The following is a 25,068-nucleotide window of genomic DNA, read 5'->3' as shown; positions in this document are numbered from 1 at the left end:
TCAAAATCTGCTTAGAATTGATATTAGAGTTCATAAGGGAGATTTGATTTTGTATTAACAAGGACTCTTTTAAAGGCTTATGCATTTTACTGGGATATTGTTTGTGTCACATTCACTTAGCATATAACATTTTATACTTTAAAATACAGCTTAGCAAACAACTGGGCTGAAATGGGTTTGTTTTCATATTGAAAAGGAAAACAATGTAGGATATGGGGTCATATAGGCAGTAATGTCTGAGGAATTTACCACTACTACTTATTGTCAATGCATTAGTTAATTTTTCCATGGTGCAAGGATCTCTGAACATGAAGGTGAGCCTTATGACTTGATCTTTTGGAACACCTCTTGGGTTTCCGAACAACTTCTCCAGGTGGCTGGAACACTTCAAATGTCTTTTTAAGGTAAGGTGAATTTAATTGCCCTTTTTACTAAAGCAGAGGTTCCAAAGCTCTGCCACCAATTACAATCCCAGTTCTCTTTTACAAAAGTGTCTCCCAAGGGCTGGCTAGGAGGGATGAACATACCCTATTTATAGCTCACCGTTCATCCAGTCACACTGTCAATAAGAGGGACAATAGTTAAAAAAATACATTTTAGAATACTGAGGGACAGAGAGAAAACTGCCTCGCAGCTAAACTTGGACAGCTCAGAAATCAGGTTACCCTTCCTCATGGCAAGCCCTCTCTTTCAGTGCCACACCCCTGCTAATGGGTCGAAGGGAGTGTTCCCTTCCTGGAGCAGTGTTCCTAACCACAGTGATACTTCCAAAGTCTCTTCAATGCCTACGGCCTGTCATCACAGTTATCAGCTATTCATTGTTGAGTCGTCATTCGCTCTGGAAATTCCACTTGACCTTGAGACCCTGACTGGCCAAACAAGGTTCCAGAACTTGAGAGATAGTTGGAGCAAACTGAGGAAACGTCAACATAGGTTCAGATTGTTACCTCAGCACCATCTCAAAGTCAAGTAGCAGCCCCCTTAAAGCAGAAGAGCAGCATCCCTTTGGCCTTGGGGACATATTAGTCAGCACTTCCGAGACTGTGGGCTCAGACACAAAGGAAGACTCTGCTCCAAGCAGGGAAGAAAGACTCCGAATGCCACAGTGGAGGAAAGGCTTGCTCCAGAACTTCCATGAGACATCACAGGTATTCTGTTTTTATAGGCTGAAAAACACCTTCTTGAAATTACCAGCCCACTATAGAACTGAATCAAGTTGTAGCCAGCATCGCCAGATTCTAACACCCAAATAATTGCTCCAGTAATATTACCATCTTCAACAAATTGATGAACAGCACCCACCATCAAACTTAATATAGGTCCTACAATTTCACAGGTGCAGACATCTGTTATAATCCTCAGTCTGCTATATCCAAGGCTCCTTTCAGGCCTCTAGTCTCTCTAAAGAGGGGACCATTGGAGCCAGCCATGCTTTCATTACTAAGCCCCAGGAACACTTCACGAGCAGAGTAAAGATATGTGATTAAAACAACCATCTTTCCCAGAAGTCCAGATGCCTAGCTAAATGAGATTTGAGCAACCTTTTTCAGGGACATGTCTCTCTGGGTCTCATGCTCATAAGACATGCACAAGAAGAAGACTGAATAGATAAGCAATAAAAGGTTGCTAAAATCACATCGCACAAAGGGCAGAGAAGGAAATTAGCCCTGCATAACACCTCCCATCACAAAACAATAGTTAATTATACGTTTTTACCCCAATGACAATCTCACTTTTGTGAGGATATCAGTTCTGACCTTATTTTCACCATAGACGGTCTATTACCAAGGTACTGCACACATGAAGTACTCTTTTACTAGATGGGTGGTTGTTGCACCATTCTATGCTAGCAAATAAATCTCTGCAAAGACATGGAAACATTTAGGCATTCCTAAACTCAATAAAAAGAGAACACAATTAAAAAAAACATTAAGTGGCAGTGCGCATCTTTCTGATAAAATAAGCTTACAGAACTTCCCATGTATGTCCATGTTCACATTTTGATATATAGTCCTAAGAGGTGTGAAAAGGCACCTTGTTAAGAGATGAAGTCACAAATCCCATACCACTAGGCTCCCCTACTCTGTGAATTGTATTATCTGTGTTCACTACATTTGGTACTTAACTGATGACTACCTTCAGTTTTGTTGGTTATGGACACTTAGGGCCAGATGTAGGTAAGTCACAAATTGCGACTTGCAATTTGCGAGTCATAGCGACTCGCAAATTGCAACTCGCAATTCGCGATGCAGAAAGGTGTCTCAGACACCTTCTACGACTTGCTATGGGGTCGCAAAGACCCACCTCATAAATATTTATGAGGTGGGTCGCAGTTTGCGACCCCATAGCGAGTCTAGGCACTCACGGGGATGGTGGCCTGCTGGAGACAGCAGACCACCATGTCCGTGACTGCTTTCAAATAAAGCAGTTTTTTTTTTCTCTTTGCAGCACGTTTTCCTTAAAGGAAAACGAGCTGCAAATAGAAAAAATACCGAAACCTTTTTGTTTCGTTTTTTTTCCAGAGTAGGCAGTGGTCCATAGGACAACTGCCTGCTCTGAAAAAATAATTTTGTGAGCATTCACAAAGGGGAAGGGGTCCCCATGGGTTTGCGAATGAGTTACCATCCACTTCAAGTGGATGGTAACTGCGAGTTGATTTGCGACCGCTTTCGCGGTCACAAATCAACTCTACATCGCGGTGCGAATCGCAAATAGGAAGGGAACCCCCCTTCCTATTTGCTAGTCGGAAACACATTATGCGAGTCGGTACCGACTCGCAAAATGTGTTTCTGCATCGTGTGAGGCATTTTGCGCCTCGCAAACGGCGTTTTTCGCCGTTTGCGAGGCGCAAAAGGCTACCTACATCTGGCCCTTAGTCCTTATGACTCAGTTCCCAGAAAACACATTGGACAACAAAACACAATCATGAACATGGACATTTGAAATCAAGGACACAGCTGAAGGACAATACATGGAAAATAATTTAATAGCTGTAATCATGGGCACCATTACAATATTGAGACAACCTTGTTCAAGTTGTGCATGTCTTTTATGGCTAGCCTTTCACCCCCGCCTGCTGTAGCCAGCATTCAACACGTGAAGAATCCCAGTCTGGTGCAACATTTAAGTGTACAGTGTTATGAACTTGTGATGGATGTTACCTGCAACCTCCTCATGGCTTCGGAGTCTTGATCTGCCTTCACCTTACAGGCCACCAGCAACTGTGCCGTAGATGCTGCCACTTGTTTGGCCGAGGAGATGAGTTTTTCTTCACTGGCGTGGCCTTGAACAGAGGCATTGGCAGCTTCACACAGATTGCTGGTTGCAGCTGCCACCATTCTGGCCTAAAAGCCAAATGTTGGAAACATATCATCATATTACCTAGCTCGTGCACCTGTTCAGTGGAAAAAACTTGTTCAGTGGAAAAAAATGAAAATGATAAATACTTACAGCAGAAATAAGCCCCTGAGACCACTGCCCATCATCAGCAGCATTGGCAGGTATCGCTCCAACCTAGAGAGACAATTAAAAAAAAAAAACAATCATTAAGCTGCCCAAAGATCGACATTTTTCTAAAAAGACTTTTTGAACTAATGTAACCAATTTCATCATGCATCTCATTTTGTCTCTTTTTTTTTATAAGACTAAATCCTGCATGGATAGTAAATACTTGAACTCAACATACTGATGGAAATTACTTCACAACCCACAAAAAGGTGGAAGCTCCAAGTATGTTATTTTTAAAACGTTGTGCGCAGTACTTTTCTACTTAAAACCAAAGCACCAGTGAAAAAAGTGCTTCAGATTTGATCTTTATTGTAAAAAGGAAATTTCTAAGATAGGGGGTGGCAAAGACAGAACCAGAAGAAGCTTTTGCATAGCTGATACATAACAATGTTACTTAAGTACAGTTTATCTTACAGATTTTCAATTTTTTTTGTACGCTGCTACGATGAGGAGGAGCTATCCAGTATGGACACTTTATCAAGTAGTGGAGGGGTGGGAACTCAGATCTGCGTAGATCAACTGCTGAGCTACCACTCTCACCTAAAGCGCTAACCTCCTGTTAGTAACTCTGCACTCAGTCCTTAAACTCTTGCTATTCACACTGTGAGGAAATAGTGTCTGTATTTGACTGATATTGGAAACTGTGCGAAAGATGCTTTTATCGAGCCAGGAGAACCTTGTGCAGGGTCTACCAAACCTTAACCAAATTTAGAGTGGCTCCTGGCAAATTGAAGGAACTTATGGTCTAAAAGTACTAATGCTACTCACTGAGAGGATCAACCTTTTCTTACTCTTCTGTCCCAATTCCATATTCCTACTGAGAGGGTGCATTCTAAAAAGGGAGATTGGAAGCAGCAAATGTCAGCACTGATTCTGTCTAAATTGACCATTGCAACTGGAGCTAGTGATTAGCAAAAAAATATCCAAGAGGCTCCTTTATAAACAGCTATGCTGCTTTGTCGACAGAGGAATATATCACTGGGAAATGAATGAAGCTACCTTAGCTCTGACAGAATGGGGATAAAAACATGCTGACATTCAGAAAGCAACTCAAGTGGAAGAAAAATGCACTTAAATTCAATATCAATATTTCTGGTGGATACTAAAAGTCATATTCAGAGTGTGGTGGACAGGATACTCCATCAAAATGTGGTGGATACGCCGCCAGAACTATTATAGCCAGGGACAGTGGAACTATGTGATTGTAGCTTTTTTTGCCTAATTGTGGATTTGCCGCATTTGCCACATAATCGATCATCTGGTACATAATCTGCACATTTTAACAAAATAAATTGTTTCTAACAGATTAAAAGTTACCAAAAATGCAGCGATGTGTTTGAGTGCAGTGTAAAGCCCTTCGCATAGGTTAAATTGACATCTTTCAGTTGCTTATTTCAATATTTGGTCCTTGAACTTGTACCGATGAGGAGAAATATTTATCCCGGCAATATTACCATGTGTAAATATTAACAGATAATGAAGTAATACTATCAAAATGTGCTGCATTACTTGCCTTGTCTTGCTGCATAATTTAGTCAACCCTGGTAATTATGTGGCTCCCCTGCCACATAATTCCAGTTGTCCTGATTATAGCTAATGGCCCTTCTAATAAGGCAGATGGCCATCCGCCACATTCTGATAGAGTAGCCCGTCCACCGAACCCTAAAGAATGACCTTTATCTAAATGCACATTCCTTTACTTATGAACATCGTTCAGGCCCCAGACTAGAGGAGGATGGAAATTCATATATTCATGACCTGAAGCTGCGATCACCAACATCACATTTGTGAATGATGTTTGTGGGTACCGGAAGTAAATACCTGTGGTACTTCAGGATCAGAACATAAAAGTATGCATCCTGCAGAACCAAGGACATCATCCAGTCTCTGGGGTCCAAGGCCGACACAGCCTCAGACAACATCAGCATTTTGAACCTGTTTTTCTGCAGAAAGGTGTTTGGAAGGTTGAGGTTCCAGAGAGGTCTTGATCCTCTGATGTGCCCTTGTTGGGGACCAGGATGTAAAGGGAGTAACAGGCTAGGTCCCTACTGGCCTTGGGTACTACTTTGATTGCACCCAGGGTGAGCAAAGATTGAACCTTTGTGAGCAGGACAGCAGCATAACACGCTGATTGGGGCGTTGGGCGGGGGAGTGTATCACACAGGTAGGACGTAGCCAACTTGCACAACTGAGGTGAGGACACCAAGTAAGATTGTTCTATTTTCTGACTACCAACCTCCTCTACAGCCCATGCCCTTGGATCCATAAGCTGTTGAATGCGCTGCATTAGCAGCCTGTTATGAAAAGCGACGCCCCTTTGAGAAGCCCTGGAATTTCTTATATTGGTGGAGAAACTAGTGAGGGGAGTAAGCAGCCCCAAGGAGTAAGACGTCCCTGAGATGTTCTTAAAGTGCCCGCGCATGGAATGTCTCTTGTCCCAAAAAAAAAAAAGCCTTCTCTGTCAAAGAATATGACTATCGCTGAGACCAGGACATCCCTCGAAAAACCGGTTGTTCACATCCAAGCATGTCATCAGATAACTAGGCTGATACTCAGCACACAGACTGTAGTGCTCAGGCTGGGCATCAAACCCTACTTGGCTGCATATTGTCCATTTTGCACTATTTGTGCAAAGCAGTTTCTCAAGTCTTCAAGGAGAGCGGGGGGGGGGGAATCCCAATTGCCATAACCCAGAAAGAATTGATACTGCGACTTATGAGTCACACGTGCTTAAATGCAGAAGAAAACATATGTTTATCTAGGGTGTAAATTCACTTGCACTCCCCATCGGGCGGGGTTGAAGGAATAGCATTTGGGTTGGTTTTGCTAGAGGAAGCCTGGGCCACCAGACTAGGCTGAGTAGAATGTTGTGTCAGACAGATGAAAAGGCCTCTGCTGGCCCCAATTGCTAATTGTGCTTTTAAAGATAAACATCTTGCTTTTTAATTCAATGATACTCAGGGAATGACTAAAACTATTTTGTAGTTCTTCCAAAACTCTTTGTAAACCCTTGGAGTGTGGTGGATAAAGAATGTCGTATGCGTACAATAAAATAAATACAGAGAGAACATGACCCTAGTTTGTGTGCAAAACCTGGTATGAGGGTGACAACTGGGAGATGGAGGTCGGTATATTTTAAGATAAAGTGCAGTCTATTCAAAACATCTTGATGAACCTCAGATAATACCCTATAGCACAGTGTCTAAAGTAATTTGGCTGTGGAATAGCAAAGTAACAGAACAAAGTAGAGTGAACAATTGCGCTAGTATTGGACATGAAGAATGTTTGGTGCTGCATTAAACAGTTGAATTAATCCATCCTACCACATTTTGAAAGGTGCTGTGATACACTATAGTTGGATAAAATTCTATGAGGAAAGATTACAAGCTGGTTTGTATGGATATTTGATTAATTATGATGTAACTGATTGTTTTGATTAAACTAAGCATTCTTCGGACACTGAATGTGAGTGTCAGTGGTTCTTCTGCTCTCAAATCATGAGGCAAGAAGGTGCAGTCCTTCGATAAAGGAACATAAAAAGTACTTCTGCACTAGAGGATGTACAAAATGACCAGTGACATATTGACATTTATATAAAACATTCTGAAGTACTATACTCTTGGAAGATTAATATTTTAACGTAGCAAATTCATTTCTTTACCTCAAGGCCAGGGTGGTGTAGGGTCTATTGGTCTTTTTCTGGGGCTAGAGTAAGTCTAGAGTAACATTCTCCACTACTTGTTGTCTTTCCATGCTTTCAATCACACCTTATAACAGCGGCCACTACAAGACGCAGAAAGGGTTGGTGTACTCACCCTTCTAGTATCTCAAGATCCCACTGCTATGGGTGTATCTCTTGCCATCTTACTAAAACAACAGCAGGTCTCTTCCAACACCAATTTATCATGGAGCTAGGAGGCATCAATAGGGGAATCGGAGAACGCACTTAATATTAGTCCATTATTGCACACAGTCAGCAACCACAACCTTCTGTTGTGGAGTGTATGCGTGTGTGGGGGTGAAAAAAAAACCACACACACAAAGTTTTTTAGGTTCCGGTGACCAGAAAATCAAAAAAATAAATTATTAAAATCTAGTTAGCAAATTATCTCTCTGTAGCAACAGATCATATGCATTGCATATAACAATCTGTGGCACTCAGGAGCTGCCTTCGGTGCTGGTAGAGCTGAGGATGCGTCAGTGCACTAGGTATTTCCTGTGCCATACATGGCCAGCTGTCCTGCCTTGGGCCATAGCTGCTACCTGCAGTAGGAGGAAACAATGGAAGGTGCCCTACATTGAGACAAACTTTGCCATGGACAGAAACATGGTAAGGTCAGCAATCCTGAGCAGATGCCTTCTGGGGTTAATATGCACACATTGGGCATAAGTTGCACTGGCCAGCAAGACAGCTTAGTGAATTAACAATCACCACCGGCATCTTTTGTGAGGTACAGGTCACAAGCTTAAATCTAAGCAACACCATCACAGCCTTCTGTTCGTCTCAGATTGGTAGCTTCAGTACTATTAAACTGGTTAATATTAACTCGTTATTTACTACACTTGGGCAGGCAGGAGCGCAGTAAAACATGATTAATGTTAATTAGGTAAACGAGAAAAGTTGGAGGTTTATTTGAGAAGCCAAGAAAACATCTGTGCATCATCTCACCTTCTCTCAGGTGTTGTACTGCCTTCTCTATAGGCCAGTGGACTCCAACCTTTTCCGTAATAAGATCTACTTAAATTCAATGAAAATCATCACGAGCTACTAATATTATTAGTGTTCTAATAGTGATGGCATAAGGGTAAATTTATATTTGAGGCCACAATATGCAAGGTGGCCAGCGTTCATCACCCGAGTTCTTCAGAATACGCTGCCAGCAGCAATATTAAAACAAAAACGCTCAGTCACTGTGGGATGCCTCTTCATGGGTAACGCGTAACAGCCATATCTTCAGTGCCCTTTGTACCAAGGTAATAATACTAGCAATAAGTCTTCCCAGCACTGCATGATTTATTTGTCACATATCAGCTTTAAATATATTTTGCAAATTCAAATAATTTTCTGCAATTATTAGCTAATGAGTTCCGAAAATACATGCTTTTCAATGTTTTTCATAAATATTTTAGCCAAGCAAAGCTTCTAATTTCTTAGGCAGGACTGCAGAACTACCTACAAGTAGCTCAACAGCTACTCGTTTGAGAAGCCTGCTCTAAGCAGACACTGCTAACCTATTAAGAGAATCACAAAGTTTTTCCATGAAAATTGGGGCAAATCCAGCCATAAAGAGCAAAGGATCCATAGAAATATATCATGTGTGCATTGGGCCCGACTGACAAAGGCAAACTTAAACCAAAAGTCTAAATTTACTTGTAGTAAAGTTAAATTTTTGGTTTAAGTTTAGACTTTTGGTCTAAACGTAGACTTTTGGTCTAAGTTTACCTTTGTGAATCAGGCCCTATGTGTTTTTATTGATTCTGTTGTGTATAGTAGAAAACATTTGAATACTCATTACATCCTTGAAACAGATCAACAAATCTCATAATTAGGTTACCAATATTTGAGTTTTGGCTTCAAAATACTGGACGCACGTACTTTTATAAAGTCTTTCCTCTTAAGGGGAACGGCAATAATGGACAAAGGATTAACGTTCCAGATTGAGAACTTGAATTGCAATGACAGATACATAAATACAATTCAGAGGATACCATAATTTCCCTACTATAGAAAAAGGAACCCTTAAAGGGAATTGGGGAAAGAGAGTTGCAGAGAAGATATAATTCAAATTTACAGTATTCTGCAGAATGTATAACATCTTGATCCATCGTGGTATAGGGGAATGCATGGCAGCATGCATAATATCACTCGTTATTTCATTGATTGCAGGAGGTTGTATGGCATGGCTGACTTGATTCAACATAGACAGAGGCAAAAGTTAAATAAACTGAAAGCACTGCGGAAACCAGAGAAATCAGGATCATATGTAAAATGCAATTAGCGCCTTACCTTCCCCTGCGCTACCAGTTCCCTCTGAGCTGCAGAGGCGGACTTCACGAGTGCACTGGTGGCGGCGGCAATGGCTTTCGCTGCCTCCAAAATCTGCTCTTCAAAGTCAAGAGTCTCATCAGCTTGCTGCAACCAAGAGAGAACATCATCACGGGGAGTCCATCAGACCCAACAATTACTGATGGAGGAGGTCAAAATAGTCCTAAAAGGATCTCCTCCTTTGCACCACTGTCGGGACAAGAGCTCACCAAGGTCATCCACAAGCAACAACACATAGGAAGAAGTTAGCATGAAAGATGTTTCACTGTTGCAAAGGAAAAAGAGGTTAAATGACATTTGCAATATTTTTTCTTATAAGCACAAAACGATAACTAAAGTGACTTCAAGAGCTGCTGCTTTGATAGGATGACTTAATCTTAACAGGGAAACATTATGTATTGAATAGATTCCAGTCCTAGTTAGCGCTCCAGTTAATAAATGCTAAAAACATTAGCTGGCTTATGGCTTAGAAAAATATTTCAATTTTAAAGCTCATCTTTCCTAAGTTAAAGTCTGGCTTGTGAGACAGGACGGAAGTACACCTTATTAGCCTTGTGTTACATGTACTCTGGAGTTTTTAAAGGGCCAGCGATAAGTAGAAAAACACCACCTGTGGACCTTCCAGCAATCGCGGCATGCCGGCTGGTGGTCTATGACAGCACTAGGTAAACTTGGCAGCAAAATCTGCATAACTGTGTACCAGGCTGAGCACTGCCAAATACCACATCCCAGAACTGCAAAATCCTCCAAAACATATAGGGCCTGATTACAACTTTGGAGGAGGTGTTAATCCGTCCCAAATGTGACGGATATACCACCAGCCGTATTACGAGTTCCATAGGATATAATGGACTCGTAATACGGCTGGTGGTATATCCGTCACATTTGGGACGGATTAACACCTTCCAAAGTTGTAATCAGGCCCATAGTGTAACAAAACAGCATGCAAGTTACAAAGACCCACTTATGACAGTACATTATTCTGTCTGCTATGTATAGCAATGATGCTAGCCTCACGATGCATAGAAATACATGGATGAAATATTTTGCTTTACTTGGGGACACTAGATACCTTGCTTGGATTGCTGGTAACAGTTTCTCCTTCAGCTGATCCAGGCCTAATCCGCTTCTGAGCTCCGAAGAGGAGGCTGCAGTACAGGCATGCAAGCTGCCTTCCTGCCTCTTTGCTGCACACAGCAGCTGAGACCCAGCATCCAGGCGCTTTATCAACCAAAAAGAGCTACTGGTGGTCTCCTGGCTTCTAACGAAAGGCACCAAAACAGATCAAAGTTATGGACCCACTAACAACTCTGGACCTCTGAAAAACAACGCAGAAACTCCTTCATACACCAGGCATTCGAGCAGTTAGTTGTTCAGGCACTGTAACTGGGCCACGTCTTTCTTCATTTTCAGGGGGTCAAATAAAGTGGGGAAGGACCTATTTTATTTTAGGGCAAGGAAGGAGCACCGTTTCATTTTTAATGACTCCTTTTTTCTGCTGAGAGATCCACAATTCATAGTACTAATATCCAACCAGTGGCGTAGTCCACAGCGATGCACCCCCCCCCCCCCCCCCCCGCCCCTCCCCGCCTTGAATGTGAAGGGAAGGCCCCGAGCCTCCATGGCTCACAGATACTCATCGGCTGTGGACTGAAGGTTTCCAATATAATGCAATCCAGCTTCGTCTTGGCCGATCTGTGGTGCAATGGCGCCGCCTGGTGTCAAAAGGCGTTTAAGCAGCCCACCACTGTCCTCAAAAGCCCCCGAGGCTGAACAGCCGCACAAGGGAATGTCGACCTTCAAAGGAGGAATACTTCACAGAGGGGAACTCCAGGACACAAGCGAAAACCCAGCAAGACTGGAGACATGCTCTCTGGACCACAACAAGTAATAAAAAAGTTATCGCGCACCCGGAAGGTCTTTCTAACGCACAGTTTTATTAATGCAAGTATTTTAGATTTTCCATTGAGCTGCAGACCTAGTTGGCGGCAGTACAAGTTAAGTAAGATGAACGAACTCGTGCCTTTCTATTATTTAAGGAATTGGGCAGTTTTCAACAGGGCACCAGTCCTAAAAATAGAAGTGGCGGGACTAACCAAGATTGGCTGTATGCAAGTGACATCACAGGTGACATGGCACGTGGAATCCCAGGGAGTGGCATCACAGCCATTGACCTCTCAGGAACTGACATCACAATAAGTAACATCAGATCTTGAGATCTCAGACATATGTTTAGCATGTCCATCATGTGTACATCCGAGTGCATTACAATATTCAACAAATTAGATTTTGCTTCATCTGAGTGAATTACAATATTTAACAAATGAGATTTAGCATCAGTGTTGTGCCAATAAAGTGACAATCTCAACAGGAAATCTGGGCCTCAACCTTTACATTTAGTTTTTAAAACCCTGCCTGAAGAAATTGGCAACAAGGATAAACGTGGCTGTAAATCTATTCTGCTTAATTGGTTGCAAAGTCTGCATTTTAAAATATCTTGTGGGGTAAGGTACCTGCTGCAGAGATCTTTGCGTGCCAACTAAATCTCAGGGAATAATAATAATGACAAGATAACTCTGGAGGTTAACATCTTCACTGGAGAGATCTGCATTTTGTCTAGTGCCAGTTTTGAATCAAAGTAGCATAGAGGGTTCATATGTCTCCTGCAAAGCACATCATGTGGCACAGAGATAACAGATTTTTATTTTATGTAAATAGGTAAGTGGGTTACTGGGTTTAACACAAAGATCCTTTTGTTACTTGCAGTTCATGATCTTTTAATGATAATACAGCACAGTGAGCTATGAAGGACATGTGGCCCCTACACCTTGTCACCCTCAATGTCTTATGTAGCACATCCTGCACACTGATTGCACACATATGATTTATTAACAATGTATAATATGTAAATGTGATGTAAAGCTCTCAGACACCTTGCAGTGGGATGAATAGCGCTACAAAAGAAATAACAAAATAGTGGTATTAAAATGGTTATGTGTGTAAATACTGGTACTGACCAATACATCTGACATTCTTACAGTGCATGCATATGTCTTCTATACAGAGACTGAATAAAGGCAAAAGCATGCCTTTCTTAAGTACTTGTGAAGAGATAAGCTGTGCGCTTCTTCAGTACCCTCAACTTGTGCCCTGGTTTTCAGCATCTGAAGAAAGATAAGGGCAAAAAAAATATCTATAGGGAGAATTTCATGACTGACAAGAAAATCCCAGTGCCTTGGTTAAGAAAGAAAAGAGAACGTCTTTAGAAGAACTTTACCGTGGTGGGAGAGCCTGTAGTCTCTTCAAACTGGAGGATGCAAGAGCAACATCACCTTGTTTTGCTTCTCGTCACATTCTTGACAACAAAAAGCTCTTTCACAATCTATAAAAACTGGGAAAGGCTAAATAGGGTTGCAAGAAAGCACTCCGATGCGTGAACTACCCGATGGGAAACAAATTCTAGGATCTCATCGATGCCAAAAGTGAAGGAGGTTAATGGAGTAGCAACAGCAGAGTCATTTGTTCTTAAATGGGAGTCTGCTGAAAACAGATCTGCCTGAATATTCCTCAAGTTGGACTCTGAGATCATCAAAGACTGGTACTAGTAGGGATGGATTAAGCACAAGGCCCTGGAACTGAGATACACACGTCTACTGTTGGATGACAAGCAGCTGGGTAGGTTCACTGCAATGGCGGCCACCAAATCACAGTGCCTCGATTATAGTTTTTGTGCCTCTATCCCAAATCATCACTAGCCTGTTTGTGCATACTCTTATTCTGCCTTCTCCAGGCCTTGGGCGCCTAAGGCATCTTGCTCAGTTTCCAGATGTTTATTTCCTTAGACCGATGTAGACAGACAAGCGTTGTGCAGCAGACCACCTCGGTGGATGTGGGCCCTTTTGGTTTCTGGTTCAGCCACCCAGGATGTATGCTTTAAAAGCTTCCTGGTGAAGAACTGGTGCTGATCTGTCAAGTCACCCAGGCGATTAGTCTCGTATGAAGCTCTTGTCCAGCAGGCTCTTCCGTATGGACAGCCTTTTGAAATATTATCTTTATACTTAATGGTAGTGAGGAAATCCAGGAACTGAGGGGCCCGTATCACCAAGGATATCTGGCTACTGGTATGCATGTTTCTTGCCGTATGGAGTGAGCCCAAGCACTCTAGGAAGAGCCTTGGCAGGTCAACTGAGGAGACGTAATGCAGAATCTAATAATCCAACTCCAGGGACCACCTGTGAGCATACAGGACCCGAAGCATGGAAGCCAGAGGACTGGCATGCCAAGATCACCTGATTTAGAAAGACAAAGCGTCAAATTTGCAGTTGTTTGAAGCTCCTACTACTCTTAGCATAAGCTCTTCCACACGTTAGATCAAACTCATTGCAATATAACCAAATGGATGCTGAGTCAACACACTGATTAAATTCTGCATGTCCCAGGAATGCTACTCGACTACACCTCTAAATGTCCTGGTCCTGATGACGACCCTACCCATCGGTTCTATTAGGCATTAAAAAGTCGACAAAGGTATGCTTGGGCTGTTCATATCAGGGTCATCTGTGACCCTAAGACATTTATTAAATCTGTAAAATTATCCTTGCTTTACTCACACAGTACAGACACATCCAACCCTTTTGTTCATTTTAGAATTATATCCCTCACTTTATTTATTGTCATGCATGTTTTTCAGCGTCCTGAGCATCAGGATTTGTATTTCAGACCAGCAGAACTAGTCACGGGAAAAAGACCTGCATTAAACATGCAAAATTCACCATTCTTCAAGGGTCAACAGGCGAAATCCCCTTTTATACAGCAATCCAGAACTAGCTATGCCCTCTCTATCAGAAAGTGTGCAATATTAGAAATATCATATGTTGTATTACAAACTAATAAATAAGCAATATTCAAAGAAGTCACCGCTGCTCATGTGGCATAATCATCCCGGTGTCCATGGAAACAGATATACGGGGGGGCGGGGAGGTAGCTCACTTAGTGAAAGTAAGGGTACAGGAGTCCAAGACAGACTTCTTTCAGCTGATAGAAGACTGTAAGACAAGGCAGCTGCACCCACCCAACTTAGTTTATAAGGGAGTGGGACTAGATGCTTTAGTCTGAGGCAGAAGGCAAAGCACAGACTCCAATAACATATATTGAGGGCAGACCACCTTACACAGTAAATCCGCCACTTCAGAGCTGTGGGTTGGACACTGATCGTCTGATGCTCATATAATGGATGTTCAAGGATACCTCAGACAGAGACCCGTCATTAGCTTTCATGGGGACCTCAACTTTTACTCATATACTCCCCCCCCCACTCCCCTTTGGACTCAACCCACTGTGGAACAGGATTGTAGAGCCTTGCTCCTTAAGTCCCAATAGTTTCTGGAGAGGATTAACTTTTCTGCCAGATGAGCAAGAGAAGGCACATTAAAGGCTTTATGTATGAGAGGTCACCTTGAGCAGGAGCCACAACTGAAGGAAAAGTCAAACCAGATGCCTCCTGGCTGAACTGGTCCGATCAAGTTAATGGGTGCGGGCAACCTGCATGACAGCAGCATGGTGTTAAAGAGTCCATGAGACCGAGAAGGATAACTTAGCCCAAGTAAACTCTACCTAACACCCAAACAGCATGATTATGCAACAGAGAGGAATATAGCTTCATCTTTTTCACACACAGAGGATTAAATTGGAATCTTTTTGTGAAAGCTGTAGGTCAGTTTTGGAAAAAGATAAATTCCTAGCAAATGAAAGTAGACACAAGTTCCTACGGGTAAACAATTAAACTTCCAATCAGGTTTTTTTACTTTAGAAAATGACTTGCAATTCTGTTCAAGCGCAACACGTGTGCCTTAGGCTTACTTGGATAAGGGTGGGTGATATATATCGGGGGATCAGATGCCAAGATGCAAGCAGTCAATATCACAGAATATAGAAAGTATTACATGGTTAAAAACGTTAGTGACAGAACTGACCCAGGGGACAAATTAAAAGTCATGGACACAGAGCTCAACTGGAGTTCACTAACCCTCAAATAAAAGATGCTACTTAAAAAAGGAGATTGCAGGTTGAGCCCTACATGGCCCAGTGATTTCAGGAATCTCAGGATACCAATAAGCGATCCATAATTGATCATGCTGTCATCGAGCGCTTGAAGAACGGCAGTACCAGAAGTCTGTGTTCTAAAATGCATGTCGACCCCTGTACTACCACTACTAGCTCTTTTACCATGGCAACGGGCATCAAGAGATGTTTTCCTCAAGAGTAGTGTAATGTACCACAGTTTGACAGCCCCAGAAACATTCCGAAGCACAGCGGCATGAATCCCTCGGGTCTTGGAGGAGATCAGCATACAGAAGCAGTGTTCACCAGACTTTCTGCTATGACGTCACACTCGATAATTGTGAATTTCATGTAACTGAGAATAACATAAAAGGACTGCTGGAGAGACAAAACTAAACTGAGACTCATCAAAAGTTACGGGGTGCAATACTTCCTAAACTATACATTTTTGTAGTAAATTTAAAAAGCCACCTCTGAGTAGTAAGTAATAAGTTATCAAGAATGTTGCTTGGGCCCAGAGTTAAGGATCCAGAATCAATTGTATGATCACAGGGATAACCCTACTTACAACTTCCTTTATCTTGGATATCTTAAGCCTTTATACCAGACACATGCGATATTAATATATGTAAACGGGCCGGTGAAAGGTATTTTGTAACTTACATTCTTACATAAGTAAAGGAAAGGAGGTTTAGAAAAATTATGGACAAGATTTAAAGTCTAGCAGTTTGTACTGAGCCCATCTGGGACTCCTCAACTATTCTGAGGAGGACGGGCATATTTATTTATCTACAGATGATCTTTTATCTACATGCTTTATGTACTGGTAGACCACGCAGAGGAACAGGACTAGGGCACAACCCCGGGTACTATGGCAGGAGTAGCAAATACTCTGACATTGCCCTACACACTATGTACTAAAATCCCTTTTGAGCATGCCTTGAGACAGGGACGCATTCATGCTTGCAATGAGGATCTTCTCGATTAAAGGCTTGTTGAGCTAAACTGGGGAGTAGGAAGGGGCCCCATTGTACTTATGAGTGATATCCAGGGCATATTGCCTCAGGGTTTCCCACTGACCACTTTTAACACCCCAACCACCTGGACATCAACTAAAAACTGGGTACAATATTGCAATATGTTTCTTCGTAATTTTATACTTTTGACAATGAGACTTTTCGTACATTTGAGTGTTTTTAGACAGGTGTGGGTGGTGATATAAATATACATGTCATACATAAATCAATCAGATGTTTTTAAAGAATCTTCTACCAGTAAAACCCTCAATTAAATTCTTCCTGCTGTTCTTTCATCTCATCACTGGATGTAGGCAGCTGAGCACTGAACATTCTTAGCAACCTTCGAAGGTGGCACAATCAATTTCCGCCTACCACCAGCTCTCAGCTGCCACAAACATTTTGCCAGAGTCCAGCTGCAAGTGCTTGCCTGCACAGCATTATCACAGTTGAGATAGTTCATAAGCTACCGTGCGAACCTAAATAACCAAGAGCAAAGTATGAAAAAGCAAACATTCTTCAGTCAAGATTTTCAGAAGAAAGAAAATACAGAAAAAGCATGGACAGTAGTGGGTAACAGCAATCATGTACTGTGTGCTAAACTACAAAGTATGATATTTGCTTTTTAAATCAAGAAAAAAAATAACAGAGCAAAACCAGTAAAAGCAGAAAATAAGTTGGCAACTATGGGCATAACACATATAATGGCGGCATAACGAGGGATAAATGAATAAATGCTTTGTAAACTTGGTCATTCATTCATGTATAAACTTGTTGTTGGAAGCTGTCTTTTTCCTTTACACTGTAAAGCATTTAAGAAGCAAGCTTTGAATGGACTGGTTTACACAGAGCAGGAAAGTAGAACACACACATACTATACAATAGTGAAACCAGGCCCAACACACACATTAAGGCATGCGACTATTGCACAGTACATAATATGCATTGGATGCCTTCTGACATGGTACACTTTAGTTACACACTGCACTCCACACTCCTGCCTACAAGGTGCATGACTCTAGCTAGTCATGAGAATGGTACCTGAAAACACCACCATTCTTGAACTAACCTTCTGGAACTCACTCCTGATATTTTGCATCACTCTTTATCCTAACCTTATGACACCCTGCAGACAGAGCAGGACACCGTTGGAATATGTTTGAGATATAGTTGGGTATAAATAACAACCTAATATATCAAACATATCACACAGAGCCCTGCAGGTTAAGAAGTCCAGGCTGGGTTGCATGAAACGCATAAAAATATAGTCCATCACCACTTAGAAGGGATTCTTAACTCCTCCCTGGAGGCGTCAACGTTCGTGCAGGTATTACCTGTGCCTGTATTTGCACCACAGAAGCAGGCATGCATGGAATAACTGCAAAGTATTCATGATCATAAAACAGTATTAGAGGACGAGAGATGACTGAATTCCCTCTTCAGACAAAAGGACACAAGAAGGGCTTGGTAGCCATTTGCTTCGTATATGCTCATATGTCTAACCTTTGCCAACACTGTGCAGACCATAGCAAGGAAGACAGACACTAGATATGACTATCAGGAAATGTCACCTCTCTTTCCATTAGCAGCTCTTTGTTAGCCTTTGAGACAGCCTTCCTTCCCTGTTAATCAAATGTCTATTTACCATTCACTCACTTTAAAGAAAAGTTATCTGTATAATTGGGCAACATTTTACTTCGATTTGCTATTCTCTCAGTGAGTTAACAACAGGCAGTCACAAGTGCAGTTATCTTCAAAGCACTAGGGTCATGATTTGAATGGTGCAACAGTGGTATCAGGGCCAAAAGATGTCAGAACTCCGCTAAACACCAGATATTGTTATATTTTACTATTAAACAGATAGTCACAAGTGCAGTTACCTCGCAGGTACTAGGGTCATGATTTTAGTGGTGCAGCAGGGGCATTGATACCAGGGCCAAAAGCTTTAGGAACTCCATTAAACAAATATTGCTATATTTTACTACTAAACAGGCTTTATCAAGTGCAGTTACCTTGCAAGCAATAGGTTCATGATTTGAATGGTGGTGGAGCAGGTGCAGAGGCACCGGAGCCAAAAGTTGTCATAACTCCTCTAAGCACCAAATATTGCAATATTTTACTACTAAGCAAGCAGTCACAAGTGCAGTTATCCTGCATGCACTAGGGCCATGATTTGAATAGTGCAGAATATGCAGGAGCACCGGGCCCAAAAGTTTCCAGAACTCCTCTAAACACCAAATATTGCTATATTTTATTACTAAACAGGCAGTCATAAGTGCAGTTACCTAGCAGGCACTAGGGTCATGATTTCAACGGTGCAGCAGGTGTAGTGGCACCAGGAACAAAAGCTCTTGGCACCCCACTGAACACTTATTATTGCTATATTTTACAACTGAACCGGCAGACACAAGTGCAGTTATCTTGCAGGCACTAGGGGCATAGTTTTAATGGTGCAGCAGGTGCAGTGGCACTGGTGCCACAAAGTGTCAGAACCCCTCTAAACACAGATTACTGCAACATTTTACTACTAAACAGACAGTCAGAAGTGCAGTTACATTGCAGGCATTAGGGTCATGATTTGAATGGTGCAGCAGGCGCAGTGGCATCAGGGCCCAAAATTTGTCGTAGCGCCTCTAAACACTAAATATTGCTATATTTTACTACTAAACAGGCAGTCACAAGCGCAGTTACCTTCCAGTTATGATTTGAATGGTGCAGCAGCTGCAGTGGCACTTTACTAACTACACATTACTGTACCCTAATACAATGCCATAATAAATGAGGTGCAAATTACTAGTTTTCAGCCCTGGGATATTAATTCAACATACATCACAACATAAACAACCATTAACGGCTTATAAAATTTAAAACAAACATTATAACATTTCTCTAATATTTATAATCCAGTTAGTAAAATAGAATGCAAAAGAAGAAAACAAAGGAAGGTGAAACCTATTGGCTTTGCCAATGCTGGTTAGACTTTACTTTTATACACTGCCCACTTTTGACATCGACCATTGCACCGCGTACACTAACGACTTTTGCCACCAATTGTTTTTTTTTAGTACATATTAATGTATTTGACTTTTTTCCAAACATGTAACCTCCACATTAGATGGGGACACAGTGATCAATAAAAACGCTTCAGCTCATGCACTTACCTGAATCCAAGAGACTGCAGCAGTATGCACACAACAGGTAAAATGAGTATATACCTGATGCAGCTATGGTGGGTATCCAAACTCACAGGGCTAAACCGGAAGTCCTCTGTTGAATGTCTCGCCATGAGAAGGTCAAAGTCAGGCAGTAAAATTCCAAGCTGCAGACAGACACTGCAAGGCTCACTCAACGAGAAAACACGTCCCGCAAGGTCTACAGCCTTTAAAGTCTGCTCATTTGTGGAAGAGGATGAGCATCACGTGATGGAAAATGGATGTGGACACTAAATAAAATGGTGAGCATCACTTATACGGAAAAATCACAGCTTTAAATTACCAACAAATGTGTGGCACGGCTCTGTGTAAAGGGTAGAGCTGCAGTGGGGCATTGGGCACGCGGGAGGGGTAAACGCTGCTCGTCTGGTTGAACATTGGGCTCTAAACTGTCCGCGTACAGTTTTCGGCACTGATTTTAGTTGGTGGAGAGGTATTTCAATTTATTATCACCGCTGCTATGCTCTTTGTCAGCCTAAAATGAAAAATGCATAGCGGTGCAGAAGGGCAGCTAGCTCCATTCAGGCCAAGCTTGTTGCTAGGGGTACAGAGAAAAACAAAGTGTCCTGAGCAGAAGGTCTTCCAGGAAATACGATGTCTCTATTCACAGCATCACACAAGGGCCATCGATGCCTATGCTTCATTGCTAATTTATTTTAATTGTGCAAATTAATTCAAATAAACATTGTAAAGCCGAAGAATGAAAACATCTCCATGTAGAGGTGGCTCAGCAATCCTTTCACAGAATGGAAATGTTCAAGTACAGTAAGTGGTGCTTCAGAATTATTAGCTACATTTTACGCTTCTAGGCGCTGAAGTGGCAGAGCTAGCTGCAGGTTAAGCATGCGGAAAACAATGGCTCTAGAACAACTCTCCAATCCAGTTTTGTATGTGCTGGGTTACGACAAAAGGAAATTCGTCTATATACTGCAAACCCTGGCTCACCCCATGAGAGCACCATCCACCCACTGCACAAGGATGCCCTCTTACGGAGAATGGTTCACATTGAGAACTTACAGTTCCCACGTCACAACAGTACCAGTTTGTACCAGGCCTACATGTGCAGATCCACACATCCCTTGCCGCAAATTCTCGAGACCGAACCCCTTTGGGGGTACTTGTTTACATGTCTCCCATGAGTTACGGTGCTGTGTTAAATTGGGGTACAGTGCGGGGGTCTCTCAAAGCTTGTGCAAAATGTCCCTTCAAGAAGATGTCAATGGACTATAATTATTAGCAGTGCTCTAAGACCCACCATCACAAAACTGTTGTTGCTGTGCTCTGCTCACAGGTTTATTGGGCACTACCTCTCACCCAATTATTTTCTCTAATGTTGTAAACTAATACAGATAGTAGCGTATTTGACTGGTGAATTGAAATCCTTATGAGATCTTGGTGAAGCTGAGTTTTAATTCTATATTGTCAAAAAAAACATTCTGCGGGCAGAGCAAAGTATCATTCCTTCCCAAAAAAACTTTTTGTTTTTTAAAAATAGTTGCATTCTGAACATTTTAGACTGATAGCACTACTAAACTTGAGTAGAAAGTTACCCATCAAGTCCCCGTTAATACAAGAAAGAGTTCATAAAAGAGGCGCCATCACTTTTCATCTGTTACTTCAGCAGGCACAATGGTATGGCCTTTGAAGAACTGAAACAGCGCAGTGTCAGATCCACTTGAGTTGCGGCCACTGCTCTGTAGTTTGTTGGATGAGACTCTGTTTAGTGGACCATGTAACATTCTCTGTTCTGAACGCGGGGACACGTGAAATGGCTCTGGACTCCCTGGTTTTATTAGGAGGGAATTCTGTCTTCCAGCACTGTGGCAAGGAGGAGCCTTTCATTAAGAAGGGAAGTCAGATCCTTTCCTTAACTGAGGGAGTGCTAAATAGAGCGCTCTTTTACCACAGTTAGAGGGGAGAGGTGAATATCCAGGACAGCAGGAATGCCCACCACATTCATATGCATGTACACCTTATGCTACGCAGGGATAAGCCCATCACCCAGGTTCTCCTTCCTTTCCCATTGGTGCAGCTAACATGACCTGTGCTTCACTATGGGACTTTCACTCGCATCACTAGGACATCTAGCGACCCGACACCAAAGTGATGCGGGACAGACAGAAGCAAGCATTCATCCTGCATGCTTCACCAGCTTCCCAGAGGAAATGAAATCTTGGATGGCAGAGGGATGTGCAGCCCTAATAAGCCGGTCTATATCTAATAAGCCTGATAGGGACAGGCTTTCATATAAAAAAAAACACACAAAAAACAACCCACCGGGGCATGTACTAATGCTCATGTTATGGGACCTCTCAGCAAGCGACATACTCTTTATTAGAATCTCCTCTCCTAACTTTCAAACCACAACCTCTACAAACTCATGGATATAATGATGGCCCTTATGCAGCAGGCATCACATGATTCAGCAAACACAAACAAGGCTCTGAAGGGTCTCTAATACATGTTGAACTTAAAGGTTCACAATGTCCACAGCTTAGACAACTTCGACAAGAACGAGGGATGCATCATCTGATCGGATTGGAGAAGGTGACAACGAAGCTCATGATCCTGTAACTGCACTCATGCCGCAACAACTTGCTTAAAGCCGAATCGACAAGTGTACTGCTCCAATGCAAATCTTTGTGGTAACACCTAGGTATGAAGCAAATATGTTTCTGTTGAAACAAATGCACAGGACTTTGACAAAAATAAGACTTCAGACCATCCACCACGATCTATCTTGACACATTTCTGTTGGGCGGAGGAAGCCTGAATGCCTGTTCAGGGAGAAAACAGGAGTGCCCTGATAGAGAAGCCCAGCTATGCCCCCGAGTAGAGGTCATTCAGTCTTCCCAAATGCGGTCCTAGTGGTGAACTACATGAAGAAGGGCAACTGAGTCGCTTCGTGCTACTTGGGACTTTTACATTCAGATGGCTGACCTGCTGCTTCCAGGACGCGGCACAACCTCAAGGGGCCAGTAACTCTTGAAGCAGGAAGACTGCCTTGGTGCAAAGGCTGCACCAGCCAGTCCTGGACACAGGGCCCAGAAGTGGTGCCTGTTAAGGACGCATGCCCAAGAGGTTGTATCGCCTGAAGACCAGGCCTCAGCGGTCCCACACTCTAAGCCGAAATTTGAAGCTGTCTAAAAGAGACAGAAGTGCAGTGCTGCCTATGTGTACGCTGGTGCCAACACCAGCTAGCACCCACTAGTCCTTCGCCAACCAGGTCACAGCGAGGCACAACTTCCAGGCACAGACACTGTAAACACGAGCAAAGACAAACGGTGCTAAGGGCTTATCCTTAGTAGTAACACTCTTGTGGAATAAATAACTACATAAACTGACGCACTATCTCCCTAGGGGCAACCATTTAGTAAAAATTGCACCTGTGCATAATTTTGCCTACACTCAACCTATGAGAGGGGACCACTGTAGACCTGGGGGATTGTGGGGGAGTTAGTTGAGGGGGGAGGGGGTTGAGGGAAAGGGCACCATAGTGTGAGGAGGAGGTTCTTTAACCTTAAGCCTGATACCTATCTAAGTGTGACCTATTTTGGAACACTGCAATATTAAAAGTACTTTCTTTTATACAAGGACAAATACTGGGCTGGACAGTTATTTATGGGTCTGTTGGTTTACTGTTGTGTTCTTAGTCTTTGTCCCCCATGCACAAGCTCTCTCACAAGCCTTTGACTGCTCGCCCTCATTACCTTGAGACTTATGGGCGGAAAGGTTGTACAAGGCCCGGTTTGCATAGTCATAGTAGTACGGTGGCCCGACTCCAGTGGAAAATGACTTTAAAAGCACAGTTGGTAAACTCCCTCACCGAATGCTACCACCGTCCCCCCCAACCACACTGATGCATGACCCATGGCCTCTCAGACACAACATCACAGAAGTTCAAAACATTATCACCAATATTCCAGGTAACACACTGTACAGGGTTTGAGGTTTATCGTAAGGTCCTGCTGACGATGAGCATTAAATAAAGCCAGGACAAACATCTCTTCCAGAGCCTAGATTAAGCAGAGCTTTCTCAAAGAAAGGGACCAACATAAATAAGGGTAGGCTGGCCCAAAGCATGAACATTTTTTGAAAACCCAGCAAAGATCAACTAACCTAAATCAGTAGGACCAAAAAGCGACTGAGGCAAGGGAAGGAGTACACAAGGACACATAAGTTAATTTCCCAGATGAATGAGCCACTGCCTACTTTAAAGAAAGGCATACGGCCTGACTGAAGGTTTTTCACAAGACATGGGGAGTGCTAGGCAGCTACAAAACATTTAACATCTCGACCACTGCAGTGAGGTTCAGTTATTCCTTTTAAAGGCAAACTCAAACACATGACTGTCACCCTAAAAGGTGTGCAGTATGATATTTTATTGGAATTGAGGGTGGAGTCACTGTCTGATGAAGAAAAATGAGGTACCAGTCCCCAAATATTTGTGCTGGTGGTCTCCACCAGATCAAATAAGGCACTGGATTTGCTCCACTCGAGATCCCCATTCATCACCGTAACTGTGCCTCCTTATCGAGGTATTGCCGAACCTGACATGTCCAGTCGATAGAATGCCTGCGCTACAACAGGCAGACCAACATTACCAGGAAGAGTAAGATGATCTGAAAACAAGATGTGTATGTCTGCCGTGTTCTATTTGAAGCTGTGTCATGCTTCTGAGAGGTACCCGACCTGGAACACTTGTGCTTGGTCTCACTTCGCATTCTGAAGCACTTAAGATATCACAGGGAAAGAGGAAAAGAATAGTGGAGGATGAGGTTACACCAAATCAGAAAAACATCTCACAGGAACTCTTGGAGAGCACAAACCAATGCCACCCCCATAATGGTCGAGGAGTCAAATAGGTCCACATGGCAGAAATTCCACAGAGAAAAAGATAATCTAATGAACCTCAGAATGAAGTTTCCACGTGTGGTCCACCATGCAGAGCCCACTTACAAGGGTCCACATTCATGGACAATGCCAAGTGGTTCACAATCGGGGATCACACAGTTCAAGAGCTTCCACACAGGAAATACTGGACACCACCCAACCCCACTTTGTACGTAATGATAGATGGTGGTGGTGTTGTGGGGCTGGGTGGAAGGGCTTTAGCATCAAGCAAAGGCCCTCAGATAGAGAAAGTTGATATAGATGTGCTGTCATGAAGGAGATCTTAAACCCTTGATTACATTGTCCTTCTTCACAAAAGGAGACCATCGTCTCT

The 25,068-nt window shown here is 42.6% G+C and overlaps 1 protein-coding gene across 6 annotated transcripts in view; it reads right to left on the bottom strand.

Annotated features, from left to right (window-relative positions):
• The window catches only part of TLN2 (talin 2), a 1,094,076-nt gene that overhangs the window by 26,918 nt on the left and 1,042,090 nt on the right, over window positions 1-25,068 (bottom strand). For all 6 annotated transcript variants that reach the window (XM_069221982.1, XM_069221985.1, XM_069221980.1 and 3 more), the window contains 3 exons: window positions 9,515-9,640; window positions 3,451-3,513; window positions 3,162-3,344 (listed from right to left, as the gene is read on the bottom strand). In XM_069221982.1, coding sequence (XP_069078083.1) covers window positions 3,162-3,344; window positions 3,451-3,513; window positions 9,515-9,640 — 372 coding nt within the window. The remainder of the gene's footprint in view (window positions 1-3,161; window positions 3,345-3,450; window positions 3,514-9,514; window positions 9,641-25,068) is intronic.

This window comes from Pleurodeles waltl, chromosome 3_1 (assembly GCF_031143425.1).
Source record: "Pleurodeles waltl isolate 20211129_DDA chromosome 3_1, aPleWal1.hap1.20221129, whole genome shotgun sequence".
NCBI lineage: Eukaryota > Metazoa > Chordata > Amphibia > Caudata > Salamandridae > Pleurodeles > Pleurodeles waltl.
The sequence above is the reverse complement of the archived record's forward strand: the minus strand, read 5'-3'. Positions and strand labels throughout refer to the sequence as shown.